A 23,465-nucleotide genomic window follows, 5' to 3' on the forward strand; every position below is an offset into this window, starting at 1 on the left:
TGTCATAAGAATAAATATATAGTTCAAAAGTAATGTGCCAACAATGCAATAACTTCCGGTTGACCCAAGGTCACTTCAGCGCACATGGTTTGTCAAAATAACGAGGTAAGAAAATCATTAAAGTAACCGATTAGATCTGCTAATCTGTTTGGTTATCCACACTCACAGGTTTGCTCTCAGTTCACACCCGTCTTTGAGTAACTGTCAGTCGGTCAAGATGGTGATATCAGTAATTTGTCATTCCATGACGGATTAGAATCTATTGATAATGTTATTGTTATATATCAAAGTAATAATGGTGAGATAATAACATTCCCATTGTTTCTTTCGGTGAGACATATTCTAAAGATTTATTCAACCTTAACATAAATTATTGTTGGTTAATTTCGAACTGGTGTTTTAATTCGTGTTAACTGTACAATTTCAGAAGATGAATTAAGTGATAACTTCAGTGCTTCCAGTGACCCTGAAGTGACTACAGACGTTACAGTGTCTGCTCTGTGCAAGACTGTTGATAGAAAAACAGAGCTGGTAGCCACACATTGCAAGAGCATGGCTGAAATTCAAGTAGAGGGCATGAAACATGCTGAACCAGTCAATGTAGTTTCAGAAAATAGTAAGACAAATGATACATATGCTACTGATGTCGGTCTTGAAAATGTAGTTACACAGAAAAATAACTTCAACTTGGATAGCAAAGGTGATGTAACATGTACCTCTGGAAAGTCAAGCCTGAAAGAGGCAGATGAAACAAACAAAGAGGAAAAGAAAGATGACATCATGGAGAGAGGGGCAACAACAGAAACAACAATCAAGGAGGATGGGTCACATGAAACAAATACTGAATTAAATGAAATAATGGAGACAGAAGCAATGACAGCCTCAGAGACAATTCAGACAGAAGAAAAAATGGATATGGACTTCAATGATTCTGAAGTGAAGACAGAGATTTCAGTGTGTGCTGTGAGCAAGACTGTTGATGAGAAAACAGAGAAGGTAGTCACACATTGCAAGGGCATGGATGACATTCCTGTTGAGGGCATGAAACATGCTGAACCAGTCAGTATAGTTGTAGAAAGTGGTGAGATGAATGGTACACATCCAACTGATTCCAATCTTGACAATGAGGTCAGACAGAAAAGTGACATTAGCAAAGCTGATGTAACATGTGAAACTGGAAAGTCCAGCCTGAAAGAGGAAGAGACAAACAAAGAGGAAAAGAAAGAAGATACCAACATGGAATCAGAGGCAACAACAACAGAGACAGTAATCAAAGATGACAAGCCCCATAAGACAAAGCTTGTGTCAATGGACTACCGTGGTGATGGGGATTCCAGCAGTGATGAGGCTGACTCCAGCGATGATAGTGACAGCAGTATTTCCACATCATCGGGCTCAGACCTGGAGGAGCCCAAACGAGAAACTGTGTCAGACAGGTACAAACAATTTTAAACTTAAGGGTATAGGTGAAAGTAAAAATAATGACTACTGTGTTATTGATATATATGGTGATGAGGAATATTTTGTCTACTTGTATCATGTCTACCAATGTATACATAGTTATTTCTTTTTAAAACATTATTAGTTTTCCTGACGTGAGTTTATGTCGTGAGCTTTCAGTTAATTTAGTCATTTCGACATCTCTCTTGAAAGTGCAAGGCCATAGAAATGGAAATTTTATGCTAATAATCCTGGTTTTGCTGTCTCTGAATTTTAACATGGCCACCATTACTTCTTCATATTACTAGTTCACTTTTTAGTCAATGAAAACACAAGGATTTTATTTTTTCAGCAAGGAAAATTGTTGTTGTTTTTTTGGCGTATTGTTAAAAAAATATGACTGCAGATCCACGAAACAATAAATAAATTTAATCTGGCCTAATTTATAATTTACAGAGCCTGGAAATAAAGTATGTCAGATTCAACAATGATCATGCTTAAATACCACGAACACTCAGCATTAGCAAGTAGTAATTTGAAATAGCTAATTCAAAACATTTATAATACTAATGGATTTATGAACCTATCATTTATTGATCAGTCAGATAATATGGGAGTAGAATGCCATGAAAACAATTTCCTTGGCCAGAGTTGGCTGTTATGGCCTGGTTTGTGAACAGTCTCATAACAGTTTTGTCTGTCTCAATAGACACATTAGATACACTCAAGGCACATGTTTTACTGCATTCACTTTTCACCTTTTTCAACAGGGAAGAAGAGGAGGAGGGAAAACCTGGCAAGAAGAAAAAACCTTTTGATGGTATCCGAACACGAGGGGAACTCTACCCAGAGGTAATGTTATGAGATCCTGACCTTGTTTTCATTTGTTTGCTTTATGTCTACAGTGAGGACTGTATCAGTGGTAAAACGTGTGTATCACCACAACCATGTTTCCTGACCGTCCGTTTAGCAGGTGCCGTTTTGTTGCAGGAGTTACCCCCCTTGGAGGAACTGAAGATTTCCGTTGATGAAACTGTGGAGATGCAAGAAATTGGAAAGGTCTCAGGGATTGTTGGCATTCTAGGTCAGTGGATTTAAGAATTCAACATTTTCATTTTTTTTTTTCATACAACAGGAAACAGTGTAGATAGCAGTTGTAACATCTGTGCAAGGAAATCAAGAAATTTACTTTAATCATTGTATTGTACCTGATCAATATAATCAGCTATTGATTACCTTTTTAATGAAGATTCTTATGTTGTGTTGTTATCAGTCATTATTCAAGCCAGCAAGAACATGCCTGCCCTGGATGAGGAGACAGTGCTCTTCAATGAAAACAGGGAAGCATTTGGGAAGGTGAGAACAGGATAGGTCTACAGAGGTCTGGGTGTTTATGGGTTGATATTCCTGGATTTTATAATTACATGACCTGGGTACTACTTGAGAAATAGAGAACTGGTTGCCAACATGAGCACAGTTTTGTGCATGATCCTATTACTTTTAGATGTCAATGACCTTAGGGCCTTTGAATGTGTGGATGATTTTCAGGCCCTTGGAGTTAAATGTGTGGATGATCTTATGGCCCTTAGATGTGTGGATGATCTGAGAGCCTTTAGATGTGTGGATGATGTTAGGACCTTAAGATGTGTGGATGATCTTATGGCCCTTAGATGTGGATGATCTTTGAGCCCATATATGTGTATGATGTTTTGACTCTTAGATTTGTGGATGATCTTGTGGTTCATAGTGTACATGTTCTCATGACCTCCAGATATGTGTGGCCCTATTACCCATCAGCCTTGTGACTTGAAAGTGTGCAGGATCCTATGGACATTAGATGTGTATGATTCCATGACCCACATGTGGACACAGCTGATTTTTAAAACTTTTTGATGTGTTTCAGATATTTGAAGTATTTGGCACAGTAGCTTCTCCATTCTACTCTGTGCGATTCAACAGCGTAGATGACATCACTAACAAGAACATTGCCATAGGATTGAGTATCTACTGTGCACCCAAAGAACAGGAATACACACAGTTTGTGTTTGTGGAGCAGCTGAAGAGGTGAGAGGAGGCACAGAGAAGGGTTCTGATGGGGTTTGAGTCAGTAGTCAGTCAAACATGCAGTTGACTAGCATTTGGAATGAGCACAGTTGTGTAGTAGCATGCTGGTCTCTCTTTTCAAAGGCCTGGCTTTGAAACCAGGTGGTGACACCCAAAATTTGTGGGCTGGGTCACGCACTCTCTAGTGTCATTGCAGCTGTTTTAAAATGGGTACCTGGGAACTGGATGTACGCATCTATATGGTCATGCTTAGTGCTTAGTAGCAGCTTTGAACGTATATTTCTGGCAGTGTAATAATGTAGTGCCAGGGAGCACTATCATGATGGTTTCTAGGCACAAAAATTAGCATTATTATTATTATTATACCAACATTACAGCTATCAACATAATGATAAATGATTTTGGCATATGCATAACATTTAACCCATGCAACACCATAGGCTGAAAAATCAGTCAGGGAGTAGTCACATCAAAATGATGTATAATTTTAGGAAGCTAACTAACATAAGATTCATTTATCAAATCTGTCACTCTTCACAATGCCTGTAAACACTTATTACATTTCAAATGGTCATACATGTATATTACCGGCAGGATTAGAGTAAGAACTATTTTTCGCAATGTTATTGAGAAAAACTTCTCGCACACCTGCTTTGGCAATGGGTCCACATCAGAGTTCTCAATGAGCAAATTAACAATGTTTAGAGGATATAATTAAACAAATCAAATAAACTGGAGAATAAAATCAACAACAGTTCTCATAAAGTTGTCAAGTAGTAGTATAGGGAATGACAGTTCTGGCTCACTTTCACAAAATGTCTCTACAAAGCCTTATTTACTAAATAAGGCTTTGGTTGGGTCATTAGCTCTTGCTACTATTACCCCTACTACAAAAAAGTTGGCGGTAATTACTGTGCCTTGGTAGGAGGTAATACTGTGCCGTACGGTACGATCAATAATTCTTCTCTTACAAAACCCCTACCCGGCCCATCCCTCAAGTAGTACAAGTTAGGTTCGTCGGCTTTCATATCCACTTTATCTATGTTGTAAGTTTTGACTGACCATATAGGATCGGTGGCTCGCCTACGGCTATCGCCCCCTATGTTATGTTTATATCAATGAAACAGTTTAATGTGAACCGCCTACGATCTCTTTGGTGTTCATAATAAAGGCTTGCTGGGCTTTTTGTATTCCCTGTGCTATGTACTTTTTTTTCTCGTCCTCGCTGATAGCAGACTTACGAGACTTGGACCGAATATCTTGTTTCATTCCGTTATATTTTGTGAGTTCAGATAGGATTGAACGAAACTCCTCTTCTGAGATCTTACTGTCAGAGAGTGCCGTGGAAATTCGCTCACTCACTGTGTTCAGCTTTGCTTCGGCCAGAACCCTGATCTCGTCATGTTTCAATGCCTTACGATTAAGTCTGCGTGATACTAACTTAAGCGCCAACCCTACCAACCCTGTCACCCCAGCCGTTATTTCAATACCTAACACTATAGGTGCAGCCACGATGGTGGTTAACAACCCAACGCCTGCCGCCCCTAGTCCCATGCTGGTTGCCATAAGGGTAGTGTCAGCCCCGTCCACGATATTGAAAGCTCTATTGTACTTTTTACATAGAGCTTTCCGCGTGTCACGGTCTTGTTCTAGTTGGCGTTTCACATCACATAACTGCCTCAAGCGGAACCCATCTACGGTTTCCAACGTCTTCGCTACTTCCTCTACGACTGGGTACAGACCCATCCTATAATATATATTTTGAAAGATATTTTAATTGGGTTTCAGTTAATTGTCTATTAATATATTTTAAGCCTACAAGATCTAGACCATCAATCAGGGTAATAGGTGAGAGGCTAATAGACTTTTCTGTTGTAATAAAAACCCCACTGAGGCTTATTAAGCGGTTTATAGGGGCCCCGTGGGTATCCTGTTGTATAACAATACGACAATATTGGCTTGTGTGTTCATCAAACCAGTGTATTGACACCCCGGGTAAAATTTGGTGTACTTTTGAGGTGTTTTCATTACCTAAATAGAAAAAGAAGACTTCTATGATGAGTGTGAAAGGGGAGGATATATCAAGATATACGTTATAATGATTATTGCGAAATGGTAATTTATTTTTTACTATAGTCCTTAACCTATTTTTTCCGGGACCAGTAGTTATCATGATTAATGACCTCTCCGGAATGAAATCCCCGACCCAACTACCGTTGTTCTTAATCTTAGAGATCACCCCATTTTCACCTATTGTGATATAAGGTGAGGCTGGTGTTAAGTTGATCAGCCATTTGGGTTCTTTAAAATCTGATAACGGCACCCGTTTGTACACGTTGTCTTTGAAGTGCAGGATGTATAATTCATCTTCCTCACCAGGCTGATCGAATCCCTCCGTGTCTCCTAGGTCGTTAAGCGTAGTGTTGGGATGATGACTGGTCATTATTATACTATTACGATATAATTTCCAACTGGGTTTCTGATAATATTTCAGGGGTTAACTTCATACCCATGAAGTGTATGTTGTCAGGCAGGAAGATATTTATTAGTGATATCTTGTTTTCCACGATCACGTTGACCCCCTGCAGACTGGTCTTGGGGCCGACACCCTCCAGCACGTAAACATTACAAATTTGAAACTGATGTTGTTTACCCCACCCGAGTTTGATCCCCTTCACGATCTCGATATTATTCCCCGATGATTCCCCTAGGTATACTTTGATGATCAGTGTTCCGTTTATCGTTATATTATCTAGTACCTTGGTCACGCCTTCGAATTCAGACACCAACTGCAATTTCACGTTTTGTACGGCCGGTTTACTCGATAGCATGTGGGCTACCGCAGTGTTGGCTGGGCTGACGACTACGCTACGTCTTTGAGTTGGGACGTAAGCCACGAGCAGGGTTCCATTGTTCACGACTTTGTTTAGGTGGTTGTCTTTGTTATCTGTGAACACGTAAGGGGAGACGAGTCTAATATTGATCAACCAGTCGTCTTTATCGGGTAACAACACCCACTTGTCATCTTCAGTGAAGACGAGCATATATGGTTTGTTTTTGACGACGGTAGTGCTCTCAACATCGTCTAAGTCGAACAGTTTACCACCGAACGATGGGTATATTACCCAATTATTATTACCGGTGTTGACAAGGGCGTACTTAGTGTTGACTGTTGCTCTTGTGGTATCTATCATATCACTTAGGGTTCCACCGGAGGGGATTTCAACGCGTTTGTAAATGTTGTTTTTCAGTTGCAAGGCGTACGATTTACCATCTACTCCGGGAGCGTCGAAACCGCGCGTGTCTCCGAGGTCGGAGATCCCGATATTGACGCATTTTTTCACTCCGGGTCCTTGTGCGCTGGTCATGTTACATGAAGTGTTAAGCTGAGGTATCCTATATTTACAGGATTATGATTTATATCTAACACCGATATTGTCAGCTCAGGTATGTTGCCCTGGGTTAATCTCTTATACTGCCGTGGTGAAAATGACTCGGTTCTACCGTCGTTGAATTTCTCAGTTTTCACCGGCACTGCTCTCAGTATAGTGGAAGGGTGGCCTCCTTGAATGTTATACGTTGTGCTCACCTGACCGAGATGAATGTATAGCTCTCGGTACGGTACTAGGTCGGGTAACTTCGTGCCTGTGACGGTTGTTGTTGGTTTTATCTCGTCAGGAGACATACCGAGCATCCTTGCTAATGGTCGGCCGAGCCTCAAAGGGTTTATTCCATTGTTGATTAACACCACTGTACCGTTTGAGTCGTTCATCTTGAGTTCGGCTCCCAGGGGTTTGAAGACCTCGTCGTTTAGAGAGCACACGCTGTAGTAGCCGTCAGTTATCTGGCTGCGAGTTCCACTGACGAACAGCTTATTGTTGCTGATATTGATGTTAGTCCATTGCGGTAGGTAGGTGATATCGCAGAGTGCGACTTCGAGTTGACCTGACGTGTTATCGATCGCGTGCGTCAGCTGAACGGCCTCACCGCTCGTTATTCCTGGAAGTGTTATGTACATATTATAATATATGAATTATATATTATAATATGGATTTAGCACACTTGAAAATCGTGGTGAATGCAGATGGTACGGGGTTTAAAACAACTTTTATTGATATCTTTGAAAAGTATGTCGTGTCCGTTAATAACGCGCAGGCGGTGGTAAACTGGAATCAAAACCCAATGCAGTTTTGGCAGAACCAACTCAACTTTGCTGTGTGGTGTGCGACGACAGGGTCGGGTGTGACACCAGACTACGGTATAGACGAACTGAGTAAGGCGGTTATTTTGTTTCATATTTATTATCAAACGAGACGAATATTGAAGGAAATAAGTGCTCCTCTTCCCCAAGATAAAGCGTGGAGTATGACGAATAACCCCTATGATAGACGCGCTTATGAACGTATTTGTGGGGAGTTTGAGATTCCAATGAATAAAGACTTTCGCCTTCCTGGTGTGAACCATGGTCTCGGTATAGTTCTCGTGTACTTCTACAGGTCCGGAACATATTATGCCGGTTCTAAAGATGGTTCATACAACCCAAACCGGCATACATTTACAGGCCCCACAACGAATGAAAAGATCCATGTCAGCTGTATAAAGCAAACCAGTCCTGATGCAGCCACAGCCTGGACTAAAATGATCTCAAAAACATCGAAAGGATTCACTCGTGCTGGTACAATACGCTTGAACGACTCGATTCGAACGTACGTGTGGGCGCTGTTGGGTGCGCAGTCGATGACGCGTTCTAACATCCTCGGTAAGGGAACTGCTTACGACGCTCAGACACAATTCGTTTCCAACGTTGAGGATGCTATCAATTCTCCAGTTGATCTCCCGAGGGCTATCGACCGTTACCAAAACGTGTTAGAATACGCCAGATCGAAAGTCAATTACGTGTTCGGCGTGGGGTTGTACATGGCCCCGAGTGATATGCAACTGAGAATAAAAAAAGTGGTGGGTTATAACAATAAAATAGTCATAGCCACGAAGGATCAAAAGTTGGGTATCAACTCCGATATTAACACCCCCTATATCCCACACATCCCACCACGTGAAAAGGGTATAGTGGCGCCACCCCCGGTGCCTAAAGTTCATGTGTCCCCCACACACCCCCATATTCAGGCTCAGCAGCATATTGATAATAAAACAGCCTTAGTGGTTGGTGGGGTAACTTTGGGACTTATTTGGTTAAAGATTTCTTAGCCGCTACGTACACCAGACCCGCCACGGCGACGATGGCTGCCCACAGGTTTTGACTGAGCCACATGGCAGTTTTAGACAGAGCGCTCAACAACCACGAGACGATGCTACCCAGGATGCCGGGAAGGGCTTCGGCGGCTTTACCAGCCAGTTTAGCTAGGCCTTCCCCGAGTTTTTTAATCCAGTCTTTAACACCCCCACCACCGCTGGGAGTTCCCCCTCCGCCTGCAGGACCCACAGGGGTTCCCCCCACCAGTGACACCACCAGGGTTGATATAATGAAACCCAATGCAGTCAGAATGCTGGCGATGGTGATCCCTTGCTCCCGGAACAATATCCTAATCCTGTCTGCTAACGTGGTGTCTCGGTGGAGGACTTGATTGATGGTTTCCCGTATACGGCTGACCTGGGATCTAAGCTTTTCTTTGTAGCCGGACGCTGTCTCCAACCAGGTCTGCCTTTCATCTTCCAAATTACGTATTCGTTCCTCGATGGTGGTTTTCATAGACTCGTCCTCAGTTTCACCGAGTTTTTTCTTTTCATAGGCGATGTGGTCGTCTATCTCACTTATTTTGGCTGTGCTTTTCCAGAGCTGACCACGAATGGTTTGCATCAACAGGTCCAACCCCCTCAGTTCCCGAACGGTAAATTCGAGCCCCGGGAAGGGCTCGTTCTCGTAGTCGGCCAACATCTTTTTAATATCATAAGTCATGTTTTGATCCGATGGGGCGTCCCTGATGCCTTCCAGACCTTGAACTAACTTCGGAGGAATCTTAGGTCGCGCGCCACCGTAATATTCTAAGCCTAGTTCATCGCGGATAAAGTCAATCCCATATTTACCGGCCAATGTTGATAAAGCAAGCGGTTCTCTAGTGCGTTTATTCATGAGATCGATCTCCGGGCGAGACTTCAAACGCAGCGTGCCATTGCTGAGGGTAAAATCGGAATAGTTCCTTCCCAACGGCTTGAGTTTGGATTTATTTTCAACTGCGTTGTAATAATCGTCGACGGCGCCTTTAAGGAGCTCATCACTTTGCGAGAATGAGGTCTCCTGGTCATCATTGAATGCCTGGGCACTATCGTCCCACATATCATCCATAGGTATGTCTTCATCCATTAGTATTAAAAATATATTTCATTTATATAACAATGTACGGTAGAAAATTAGATCCTTTCAGAAGATTGAGAGAGCCATTAGGCGCCAGAGCCGTGCGACAGTCGGTGACCATCACCAACAATCCCAGCAAGATAGACCAGAATCAAACTCTGCTGGTTAGATTTCCAAACCTTGGTGAGAATGACCTCATTGTACCAGGCACTGTTCGACTGGCGTTCAATATCACGTTGACCTCCGACAACGACAAACGCGAGCTAGTGCGGAACGTGGGTCGAGCTATCATCAAGAAAACGACCGTCAAGATCAGCGGTAACGAGGTGCTGAGCATCGACGACAGCGACGTGTTTCACTGCTACAAGGATCTCTGGAAAAGCGAGAGAGAACGAGTCAATGATGTGTACCAGGGCATCAGCAAATCAACCCGGGCGCGCATAGGATACGTCTTCACGACAGACCAGCAAGACAAGCTATCGGACGGTGAAAAGGCTATCGCTCTAGCATACGGGAATCGATTCTGCGTGCCGCTCGACTTCGAGTTGCTCACGGGACACGCGCCGTTTTACCAGGCCGCGCTGGGTGATAGGCTAGAATACGAGCTCACGTTTAACGACTATAGCAAAGTAGTGCGTACGCCGAACGGTGATGAGGCCAGTTATGCCATAGACAACATCTCTCTGGAGTTCGACATGGTCACTAGCCCGGAGCTGGCCAGGCAGGTTCGAAGTCAGTACTCTGGGAAGATGGCTATACTGTACGATCGCGTACTGAGGCATAGATCAGTCGTGCGAGATAAGAGCGACACTGTGTGGAATATCAACCTGAACGTGCCGGCGCGATCGATGAAAGGTATCCTGGTCGTCCCCGTGGAGGATTACGATCCATTCCGGAGGGACAGCGAGAAGTTTTTCAACCCCGAGATTGAAAAGGTGGAAGTTACCATCGAGGGCGTGCCCAACCAGCTGTTCAGTCATGGTATGAGACCACACCAGCAGTGGGATGAGATAAAAAAGCTACCAGTGGGGGATTATATAACAAAGGACCTGGACCTCGGCTCCGTGCAGATCGGTGAATACCTGACCACCAAGTACGCCCTATGGTTGGACATGCGATCCACGGATGATGATAAACTGCACGGTAGCGGGCGCCGTATAGATAACGGTAGCGAAGGGATAACCATCCAGATTACTAAGAAGGCTCAAACCGCTGGTAAGTTGAAATTATATCTGTACGTTATTATGGACGCGCAACTTAATATAGATAATGGGAGATTCGTGCAAGCCATCTACTGATGGGGGGTACCCCCCACTACCCACTGACCCACACTGCGCTATCATATGCGGGCAGACTGGTTGTGGGAAGACAGTTTTCGTGTTGGATATGTTGGAGGGTTACTACAAGGATGTGTTCGATAACATTGTTATCATGTGCCCTACTCTGAGCATGAATAAAACGTACGCGCGACCTTGGGTGATGACGGACCCGGACGTACACAAAATCGACCCTGGAACACGCCTGCAGGACTGGTTGAAAGCTCTTCACGAGAAATTTAAAGGGGAACCGACGCTGTTCATACTGGACGACTGCAGCGCTAATCGCGAGATAACAAAAAAGAGAGACATGCTATCGTACCTGGCCTTCTCCGGCCGGCATGCAAATCACAGCGTCTGGGTGCTAACGCAGAAGTTCAACTCGGTGTTGAAAGACCTCAGGGAGCAGACGCGATGGGTGGCCTTATTTCACTGCAAGGACAGGGATTCGTTCGAGGAGTGTTTGAGAGAGAACGATGTGATGAGTAAATTAGAACGGGAACGGGTGAAGAAACAGCTCGCTGAAACTAAACACGCTAAGCTCGTTCTAAAAACCGACCAACCAGTAGCATATAGAGTGTGCTAAGCAAAGCTAAGCAAAAGCTAAGCAAAGCTAAGCAAGGCTAAGCAAATGCTAAGCATAGCTATGATATTTGAAGTATTTGTCGTGTGCAACTTAACCTTCATTTCTCTGTGTTTTGTTTGTATCGGGTATTATATAGTTAAAACTAAATCTTACTTGTTATATTATAAGATGGAGTGTGAGGAATTGCTCGAACAATTGGTACCTGGGGGTACGGCAGGCCCCACTGATGACAAGCGAGAGAAACTGGTGGCGTTGGCTGTTGGAGGCAAAGCCAAACATTACTTTGGAGACTACACCCCGGATAAAATTCACAAAATGTCAGCCGAAGAAATCGATAAGCTGTACGCTAGATACGAGTCCCGGCTCGGAGCAGAAATGACAAAGACAATAGGATCGGCTATGACCCAGATATACACCGGTATTGTATCACACTTCCTTCCCATTCCACCAGAGCGCCGACTTTACCTGTGGGAGGACCTAGATAAAGACCCTTTTATCGAACACGCCGTGAGCTCTATCAGCTGCGGGCTGTACCACAAATATGGTATGTTGTTGGCTCCAGTGACGGCGGCGATTATCACGGCAAAACATTGTCAATTTGAGAGAAAGAATAATAATAATAGTATAGATGGATGCTGCACAGGAGGAGACCCCAGTGGTGGTACCCCCTTCACAGGAACCAGTGACGGTGGAGACCACTTCAACAGTAACCAGACAGAAGAATCCTAAGAGAGTAGCTGCCGGTAAAAAACGGTGGTGTAACCAACATAAAGTGACCAATCCAACCCGACTGTTGTTGGCTGTAGGCGTAACTGCTGCCTTGGCTATCTCGTGGTTATATACACGTGAGGGAAACCCTAACCGTGAGGTGGATACCCCCACGCCGCCGGCAGGCCCCACCGTCGACCCGCATATCATGTTATAATTTTAATATTTTATATCATATACATAATGTCTGAGGGGAAAACGTTCGTCAACGACGCATACCACGCCACAGTGGTCGCTAGTCTAGCCGTAGGGTACGCTCGGTTGACTAAAATGGTGCTTAAACAACCAACTATCAAGCTAGATTTCAACCTGCAGGATATGGGTGTGCTCATAATGAACCTTGGTATGGCGATGGCCACAAAAGACATCCTAGTAAAACAAGGGATCATACCTGATAATATAATGAAATAAATATAGGGATGGCCACGATAGCTATGATGGTCGGTGGGGCGTTAGTGAATGCCCTGGCATTTTCCGGGAGTAATTACCTCTTCTCGAAACTACGAGATGATCACGCGGCTGAAATACAGGAAGAAAGGAAGCGACACGATCTCGCTACTGAGAAATTACAAAGAGCACAGGCCGAGTACGCTAAAAAACGCCTCCAGAGGATCGATTTTATTAACGAACAACTCACGCGTGAAAACCATGCCGTTCAAACATTCAACGATGTTGATGAAGCAATGAAAGAATACTATCTACTAACTGGTAAACAATTGGAACCGCTCAATAAACCCACACTCGCTCAGTACTACACACCATCCAAGGGACAAATGAATCGTGAACTGGGCTTCATAGTGTTGGGTATAGCAGCTACTGCGTTGGTTGCGAAGCAATTAAACTAAAATACCTATATAAGTAAACATGAGACCCGCTCCATACCGATGCGAATACATACTTATGGGGAAGACCGAGGCCTGTGGTAGGAAATGCAGGAATCAGGGGTTCTGTTGTTTCCATATGGGAAGTCCTAACTACACGTGTTCTGTGTGTGGTATCGGGGTTAAAGGGCACTACTGTTTATGTAAAGCTCACGGAGCGAACGTAGTCAGACATCAACTCATATACGAGAATAAAAAAGGCTACATAAAAGAACGTAGGCGACTGCTCAAGATAGCCACTTAAGAGTTACCTCCCCTTACTGTGAACCAATTAGACATTAGTTCTCTTAGGTGTAAACACGATGTCTACTGTAAGCGAGCTCAAGAGGGTCGCAAAACAGAGAGGTGTTATCGGGTATTCTAGAATGCGGAAGTCAGCATTGTTGAGATTACTAGGTTTAGAAGTCCCTCCTACGGTTAAACAATTAAAAGCTCAAGCAAAACAGCTTGGACACACGGGTTATTCAAACCTGGGGAGAGCCGGGTTAACCGCATTGTTATCACATGCCCCCGTAGCAAAACCTCCCACTGTAAAACAACTGAAAGCCGAGGCACACGATTTGGGTTTAGGTGGGTATTCCCGTATGAGAAAACCTCAGCTTGTAGAATTATTACGACAGAATAGAGCTGTTGACCTGCAGTTCGTTCGCACTGAGCGCGCTGTAGGTAACTATTTGAGAGGTTGGCGCATGCACGTTGATAGAAACATAGACATTACAGATATCAAGCCTCTGATAGCTGATAAAGTCAACCAGGAACTAAATAATCTAGGAAGTATCAAGTTTCAGATCACAGTGAAAATGTCGCTCGATAAGCAGGTTGGGAGTACCACTGAGTATGTTCAGCCTTACTTCCGAGGTCAACAAGAGGTCGCCACACATACAGAGACCATTGATGCATCAATCGATACAAGTTTTCAGCAGATACGAGAATACCTAGAACGCTACACACACTTGGGGTCCGGGTGGGCTGTAGATAAAATCGATAATGTCTATCTAGACATAGCTAACTACGTGCCGTTCAGAGGCGGGTCATACCTAGCCTTGCCCCCCTACTATAGGAATAAACATGCCATAGTAAACGTTAAGAATAGAGGAAACGATTGCCTTAGGTTAGCTATCAGGTCAGCCTTATTTCCAGCTGGTAAGAATTCAGATAGGCTTTCTAGTTATCCCCAAGACGATGGGCTTAATTGGGATGGTATAGATGAACCCACCCCCATATCCCAGATCACTAAAGTAGAAAAACAGAATAATCTGGCTATAAATGTCTTTGGGCACGAAGGTAACAAAACAATAGTACACAGGGTCAGCCCGGTGAAGGATCGCCAAGTTATCAATATATTCATGATCCAACTAGGTGAAAAGTATCACTACACGTGGATAAAACATCTCAGCCGGTTGTTGCACGACCAGTCGAAACACGATGGGGAAAAACACTTTTGTGTACGATGCCTACACGGTTTCAGTCGAGCTGATTTATTAGAATCCCACCGGGATGATTGCCAAGGTGTGGGGCAGACGGCCATACGAGTCGACATGCCTAAGGAAGGTGAAAATATCCTAAAATTCAGTAACCACAAGAACCAAATGTCTGTACCTTATATTATATACGCCGACTTCGAAGCCTTAGTTGTGGGTGGGGATTCCCCCACACCCCCTAGTGGGGGTAGCTTCACCCACAAGACACAAGAGCATAAAGCCTGTTCGTTTGGATACATTGTCGTCCGTTGTGACGGGGAAACGAAAGCTCCGGTAGTGTATAGGGGCCCTGACGCGGCTGAAAGGTTTCTAAAGTGTTTGCAGGAGGAAGAAAAAATTATTAGGAATGCATTGTATAGAATCGCTCCCATGCGTATGACCCGAGCCGACAGGCTAGCTCACGCTAGTAGCACTAACTGCCACGTGTGCGACTCACCACTTAACGGTGATTCGGTGAGAGATCACTGTCACATAACTGGTAAGTATAGAGGCGCCGCTCACAACGCGTGCAACCTCAAGCTTAAAATCAACCCTAAGACAATAAACATCCCCGTTGTCTTTCACAACTTGAGAGGGTACGACTCACACTTGATCATGCAGGCCATTGCGAAAATCGATGGTAATATAACGTGCATCCCCAACAACATGGAGAGATACATCTCCTTCAGTTTAAACGGACTTAGGTTCATTGACTCGTTTCAGTTCCTCCTGTCGTCACTCGACAGTCTGGTCAAGGCCAACAATACCTTCCCTATCACCGATCGATACACAGACGCCGAGACTAGACCCCTGCTTATGAGGAAGGGTGTGTACCCCTATGAGTACATGGATAGTTGGGCCAAGTTCACCGAGACCAGACTACCCCCTATTGACTGCTTTTATAGCAAGCTGAATGAGGCGTCCGTCTCACGAGATGATTACTCGCACGCGACTAACGTATGGAATAAACTGGGTTGTAAGAACCTGGGTGATTATCACGACCTGTACTTGAGGACAGATGTACTGCTGTTAGCCGACGTGTTTGAAACGTTTCGGCAGACATGTTTAAAGCAGTATAAACTCGACCCCGCATGGTATTACACCAGCCCAGGTTTGTCGTGGGACGCCTTGCTTAAAAAGACCGGAGTTAATTTGGAATTGCTCACAGATTACGACATGCACCTATTCATTGAGAAAGGCTTGCGAGGTGGTATTTCCATGGCATCCAAACGATACGCGAAAGCAAATAATCAATACGTGAAAGGTTACGATCCTAACAAACCAACCAATCACATTCTATACCTCGACGCAAACAACCTGTACGGCTGGGCCATGAGCCAGTATCTACCTACAGGGGGATTCGAATGGGTACCCCACGTTGATGTTATGGGGGTCGCACCAGATTCGAACAAAGGGTATATCCTCGAAGTTGACTTAGAGTATCCCAAGGAATTACACACATCGCACAACAGCTACCCCCTGGCCCCCGAACGTATGAGGGTTAACACAGACTGGATGTCTGAGTACCAACATAACTTGTCAGGTGGTCGTGTGACAGACGTTGAAAAACTCGTGCCGAACCTAATGAATAAGACCAAGTACATCGTTCACTATCGCAACCTACAGCTGTACCTGTCGTTGGGTATGAGGCTGACCAAAATACACAGGGTGCTCATGTTCGACCAGAGCCCATGGATGGAGCCCTACATCAGAATGAACACAGACCTACGAAAAAAAGCAACCAGTGATTTTGAGAAAAATCTCTACAAGCTCATGAACAACTCGGTGTTTGGTAAGACTATGGAAAACCTGAGGAAACGCGTAACCGTGAAGCTGGTTAGATCTAGTGAGGAAGACAAGCTCAGGAAATTGATAGCCAGTCCGGCATTCAACCGTAATAAAATATTTACAGACAACCTGGTTGCCATACACATGAAGAAAAGCCACATAAAATTCAACCGGCCTGTTTACGTGGGGATGAGCATCCTCGATTTATCCAAACACCTGATGTACGACTTTTACTACAACGAGCTCAAGAAACAATACGGCGACAGGTGTGAAGTGCTGTACACTGACACGGATTCCCTGCTGATGGAGATTCGAACCGAGGACGTGTACGAGGACATGAAGAAACACCTCGATTTATACGACACCAGCGACTACCCTAAGACCCATACCCTACACAGTACGGTAAATAAAAAGGTCCTAGGTAAAATGAAGGACGAGTGTGCTGGCACGCCCATAGCCGAGTACATAGGTTTGAGACCTAAGATGTACTCCATACTGAAAGCCGACAATAGTGAGATCCGGAAGGCTAAGGGGGTTAAGAAGTATGTGGTGAAACAACACATCAAACACGCCAGATTCAAGGAAGCCCTGTTCAAGACCCGTACCTTTAGACATAAAATGAACACACTTAGAAGTGATGGGCATAAGATATACGGACTGACTATAAACAAGACGTCCCTATCGCCTATGGACACGAAACGTTGGATAGCTATTGATGGAATAAACACATACGCGTATGGACATGAAAAAATTTGAGGCTATTTACTACAGCCCGCGTGGGTACTGGAAAGGAGCTAGCGCAGTAGATAAGCTAGCTAAAATAGCGCGAATACCCCCGGAGGAAGCCAAAGCGTGGCTTGAAAAACAAGCCCTGTGGCAGATCTATTTGCCGGCACCACGCTACGTGCCTAGAAGGAGGTTCGGTATTAACATACCTAATAGCGTTCACCAGGCAGACCTACTTTTCCTACCCCACGACAAGAGGTACAAGTATGCCTTAACCGTAGTGGATGTAGCCAGTCGTTACAAGGAAGCAGAACCCTTGACCACGAAAGATTCGGCCCAGGTAGCCAGAGGATTCGAACGCATATACAAACGCAGCCCGCTGACGTGGCCAACAGAGCTGCAAGTTGACCCCGGACGGGAGTTCATGGGTGCCGTGTCACAACTGCTAGCCAAACACGATACAAAGGTCAGGCGTGGCACGGCCGGAGCCCATCGCAGCCAAGCCATAGTTGAGAGATTTAATAGGACTTTGGCTGAGCGCTTGTTCGGCTATCAGTATGCTAGGGAGATGGTCACCCCTGGAAAACGATCGACTGAATGGGTCACGAGGTTACCCAAGGTGGTGTCGGCAATCAACCATGAAGTCACCCGTCTCACCGGTAAGAAACCGGCAGACGCTATCAAACTAAAATCAATAGTTGCAGAGTCGGCCGCTCCATTGCGTGGGAAGGAGAAACAGATACCAGATAGGGCCCTAGTGAGGTATCTATACCAGCCGGGGGAACACGAGGGCGATAATCGTAGGCGAGCCACCGATCCTATATGGTCAGTCAAAACTTACAACATAGATAAAGTGGATATGAAAGCCGACGAACCTAACTTGTACTACTTGAGGGATGGGCCGGGTAGGGGTTTTGTAAGAGAAGAATTATTGATCGTACCGTACGGCACAGTATTACCTCCTACCAAGGCACAGTAATTACCGCCAACTTTTTTGTAGTAGGGGTAATAGTAGCAAGAGCTAATGACCCAACCAAAGCCTTATTTAGTAAATAAGGCTTTGTAGAGACATTTTGTGAAAGTGAGCCAGAACTGTCATTCCCTATACTACTCAAGTTAACATTATGAGTTACTATTTGCATCTTTTTTGTGCAATCATGTAATGTAATTCAAGTGACATCTCAGCTTTCGTCACTTTGAACTTCATGCTTGGGCACGATGTTTAATGCTGAAATATATGCATAAAACTTCCTTGTCACAGGTGATAACCTAGCCTGATATGTCCTCTAAGTTCCATGATATACATTTAGGTAACAAGGACAGTATCGATACCTGTTATCTGATTGGCTGACATAGGTCGCATGTCTGATTTTGACCAATCACAATCCTTACGGCAGAGGCCAAAAAGGGTCATTAGAAACCAATCTTTATCCAATAAGATTGCTTTTTACAACTGTGAAAATACTCTTGGCAAGGGCGCAGTGATATTGTTAATGTGAAGAGTTTTCGAATGATACCAGCCATCAAACGAATTGCCTCACATGTTATTCATATGGAGTTTCGAAAATGGAGGTATTTCACAATGTTTTATCACTTACCGAATGGAATGCCACTGATATCGGGAAATACACAACCATACATATCATTTCAGACATCTTTTTATCGTAACTTTCTGATTGTGTAAAAATGAAAATAAAGTTAAGGGGATATCATGATATGTTACAAATGGAAACAAAATGGCCTGTTGTTTGCTTCCTTTGTGGTGTATCTGGACACATAAATGTGTAAGCCTGCATTCTCAATCTCATTAAAAATTAGCTAAGTTGTAGTCATATTACTTGAATAATATGATAAAAAATAACTTTTATATTAACCTATATAAACAGCAGGATTAGACTGATTTCAAATGGTGTGTGATATGCAGAAGTATTAATGATTTATTAACTGACATTTTCCTTGATATACATAGGTTTTATCTGTGACCTCAGAGTCTTTGGGAACTTGGTGTCAAGGCTGCATATGCCTCTGGTTGACTGGTGGTGAAAGATTTAATTCATTAATGATTGTAATAAAGAGACTTCTGGTGGGTGAGAGTATTGTATGTCCACTTCAGTTAGAAGGGGAGATAAGTATAATAAGCATGAGTAGGATAAGTATAAAATGTCATTTTTTCAAAAAATTACATATCATTTCCAAATATTCAAAACTTGAAAAAGAAAAGTTATATCATCAATTCACTGGCATGACATCACTGCAGCAAAATGCCTTGAGTGTTGGAGGACAAATGTAGATACAGTGCTTTGCAGTAGTACATTTGGAGTAAAGTGAGTGAGTGAGTGAGTTTCGTTGTACACCACCTTTAGCAATATTCCAGCAATATTCCAGCAATATTGTGACAGGGCACAATAGAAATGGGCTTCACACATTTTACCCATGTGGGGAATCGAACCTGGGTTTTTGGCAACGAGCAAATGTTTTAACCAGTAGGCAGTGCTACCGCTTCTTTGGTGTATAGGGTCAGTTATAAAGTTGTTGACACACTTTCTGTCAGAAACATATGTTTTTGTGACATTTACAACATGAAACATTCAGACGATTCGTTGTCCATATCCTTAACTGTTGCTTGTCATGAGATGAGCTTTTTCCATTGTTCTCAGTGTTACTCTTTGTTAGTGGCTGTCCATTTTCCAGTGTGAAATAGGTGTAAGCAACTAGTATTGCATATTCAGCCTGTAGACATGTTCATATTTCACTAGATAGTTACCTAAGTGCACCTTCAATAATAATGCTTATCTTTTGTAGAATCAAAGGATCTGACGCATCATGGGAAAACAACAATGAGCCACCATCTTGGGTAAGTCCTTATATTAGTAGCTAGGATGATATCAAATTATTTGATGATGTGAAGTACTATAATTTAGAAAGGCTCTAAACATTTTGTCTTTGTGAAAACAGGGCGGTGGGGTGGTGAAAGTAAGGAAAAAAGGCAAGAAACTTGTGTGTGGTTCGATAGGCCTTGTTCATTGGGTGGTTATCAGAATATACGGTTTGAAGACAGGCATCAAAACATGGACCTTGTAGCTTCACCATTTTTCACTGGCCAAGAGAGGTAACTCCTATATACTCTTCTATACATTCAACCACAAAAAAATATCAGCAAATATACTTCCCAACAGTAGACTAGTGGTTAAAGCATTCACTTGTCAAGCCAAAAACCTTGGTACAGTTCATGGGCACAATGTGTGAAGCCCATTTATGGTGTCTTTCGCTGTGATGTTGCTGGAATATTGCTAAAATCGTAGTACTTAGAACTAAAATCACTCATTCAATCACTCTGTGAAAACTGTTGTCACAAGTAAGACAATTTGTATGATCTGTGGTAGTTTTGAAAAAATGCATTGCAGAATCTATCAATCCAACGGATGGCTATTTTTGTCTATTCTTCTGTATAGTGTGTGGATTTTTCTGATGATGAAGATGAGAAGAGGATGAAAGCCAAGAATCGGAACAAAACAGCTCCTGAAGAGAGCAATGCTGATGACCAGTTGGCCAAAAAGCCTCGTAACAACAGGAAGAAGAAGATGAGGTAACTATAAAGGACATTGCTGGCAGATGAAGTATTAGAGATGAACAATTTGTTTGTCCTTTTCTGGCTGGAGTGAGTGGGGTAGTCTAGTGGTTAAAGTGTTTCCTCATCACATTTAAGGCCAGGGTTCAATACTCCACATAGGTACAGTATGTGAACCATTTCTGGGTTTTAGACACAATATCATGCTTTTTCGACATATTTTGGCCTATATCTTATATTTTCAAATCATCATTATGCTATCATGAACTGCATATACTCCTATCACTTGAATAATCTGACCAGAGTAATTCTCCACATGCCGTCATGTAAAAATCCAAATAATTCGGCTAGAACTGACATGACATCTGCTAACCCCGTTCACTGTTCAAAGCAGCCATGCTGGTAGAATGTGGAACTTGTAATTATGCTTATAATTAACTTGAAATAAGTACTGCAACTGATGAACTCATATTGTTTCATTACTTACGTCTCTTGTAGTGTAGTTCCTTTCAGGTTGTACATTCTTCATACCTCAACTACCAACATATACTGCTCATGGTGTCACTGTATGCTCTTGATAAAGTAGAGCTTAAAGGCACAATATCACCCCACATTTCTCTTTTAAGTACATAATGCATTTCTATCAATAATACTATCAGTCTTCAGCTTTGGGAAACTAACATATAACTTATTCAAGAAAAGTTGCATATTGAGATTATATTAAACTAAAAAGTTCAAATGAATTAATGTAATGCTGCATAATATAATCTCTTGTGTCATGTATTGGTGGGAACATTAGTGAACCCCAGAGAGTTATGTTCTTCAGGGCACTCTGTATAAATATTCCATGCTCAAAGGAAGCTCAAGTGAGGGATTATTCCCAAATGGTATTCTTAAGTCAGAAGCATTTATGTTTGTTTTATGTTTCAGGGGCGAAGGTGGAAATGGAACCAATCAAGGTAACCACAATAACAAATTTATCTTTGTCATACGTCTGTTTAAATAAGACTATAAAAGTAGATGTCTTATTGCCATTGGTCACGATGTATGGTAATTTGTTTTGTGTCTGACATGATATTGGAGTATAAATTACACAATGTTTCTGTTGAACAGATTCCATTCGTGGACATTCCAAGATGTCGAGTCAGAGGGGAGGCCGTGGAGGACATAGTTGGCCACCGAAGCAGACGGAGACCTGGCCTCCTAATGAGAGCAGTAATTGGCCACCAAAACCACAGGAAATATCAATGTCTTCTCAGAATGATGAATGGCAGCCACAGATGGTACCGTACGGGCCAAGAGGTCATGCTTCTCGACCTTTCATTTCACCACCCAATTTTCGGGGAGGCAGAGGGAATAACAGACTGTCTGGTGGACCTCATTTTCCTGCTCAGTTCCAGAATCAACCAAGGGGACCTCCTTTTGGTGGTCATCAAGGTCAGCACAAAGACCACCAAGGTCATCTGTCAAATCATGGTTTCCAAAGCCAGAACTTCAGAGGTGGTCCATTTCATGGTCATGCAGATGGTTTCTCTCAAGGACATAGTGGGTTTAATAATCCTATAGTTGATACAAGACTGATGCAGAACTCGGATCATGGTGAAGGGCCATTCACCATGATCAGACCACCAAACTCAAGGTCAACATTTGGAGGACAACCACAGTTTACTGCTGGTCCGGTGGGTGGTGGCTATCCCCAGAGGCCTTCAGGGCCAGGAGTTACAAGGTTCAGTGGTGTACCCCCAGGGAGGTGGTAGGGATGGTCTAGAGAACTGCAGTGGGTGCCTTCAAGGGGTGAGCATGAGCACCTTGGGCACCCCTGGGCAGGTGGTAGAACTAGTAGGATGAATGACTGTTGTACTATCAGCGGCGATCAGATCAAGAAGTCAGCATTGCAAGAATCACTTCTCAATGGAACTATCATGGTCATAATTTGTAGACCCTGAAGAAACAGACCAATGTCTCAGTGTCTGGTAAAACTGATTCCTTGTTTACCGATGAATATCACATACATTGCTCATGGCTTCCGAATAATGATATTTTTTTGGTTTCCTTATGGTTCTATATACAAATATTACAATATTTACGAAGTATGAACATTGCTGATGAGGTTGTCGCATGCAGTTATAGAGCTTTTTTCTGTTTCAGTTCTTTCTTGATGTTGATGACCAATTTTGTTTATGCTTATATATATGCTTTGATATGGGTTTAAGGTTTAATCATATTAAACAATTGAGACACAAGCAGGGCCATTTTTCTGCTTTTGAATTTCATCAAAATATAATTTTGGCCCATGGGGATATATTGTGTGCATCAGTGCATCTTTATCCCTGTATGTCTAGACCTAGAGAATAATGTGGAGATGAAAACCTGCATCTTGTTGCTTTGAACATTTCTCTGTTTTCACATGCAGTTTTGTTGTGTGTTTTTTGTCCCGATATAACAAAGTTTAAGTTTAGGTTTAATGTTTCTGATCATAGACTGAAATGCCAGATATTGATTTGAAATTGAGTTCAGGAAAAATCATAGTAGGAAAACAAGACAGAGCTGGTACATGT

At 43.1% G+C, this 23,465-nt stretch overlaps 1 protein-coding gene across 1 annotated transcript; it reads left to right on the forward strand.

Moving 5' to 3' along the window:
* The first annotated feature begins 50 nt into the window (after nucleotides 1-50).
* Nucleotides 51-23,150, forward strand: LOC137285028 (H/ACA ribonucleoprotein complex non-core subunit NAF1-like). Its single transcript, XM_067817203.1, has 10 exons — nucleotides 51-105; nucleotides 428-1,436; nucleotides 2,211-2,292; nucleotides 2,431-2,524; nucleotides 2,714-2,796; nucleotides 3,344-3,504; nucleotides 20,142-20,193; nucleotides 20,792-20,925; nucleotides 21,838-21,866; nucleotides 22,021-23,150. Exons 2-10 carry the CDS (start codon nucleotides 553-555, stop codon nucleotides 22,662-22,664), a joined length of 2,163 nt encoding a protein of 720 aa, XP_067673304.1. The 5' UTR covers nucleotides 51-105; nucleotides 428-552; the 3' UTR covers nucleotides 22,665-23,150.
* Nucleotides 23,151-23,465: the final 315 nt, after the last annotated feature.

The sequence above is a fragment of the Haliotis asinina genome, chromosome 5 (genome assembly GCF_037392515.1).
Source record: "Haliotis asinina isolate JCU_RB_2024 chromosome 5, JCU_Hal_asi_v2, whole genome shotgun sequence".
Taxonomy (NCBI): Eukaryota; Metazoa; Mollusca; class Gastropoda; order Lepetellida; family Haliotidae; genus Haliotis; species Haliotis asinina.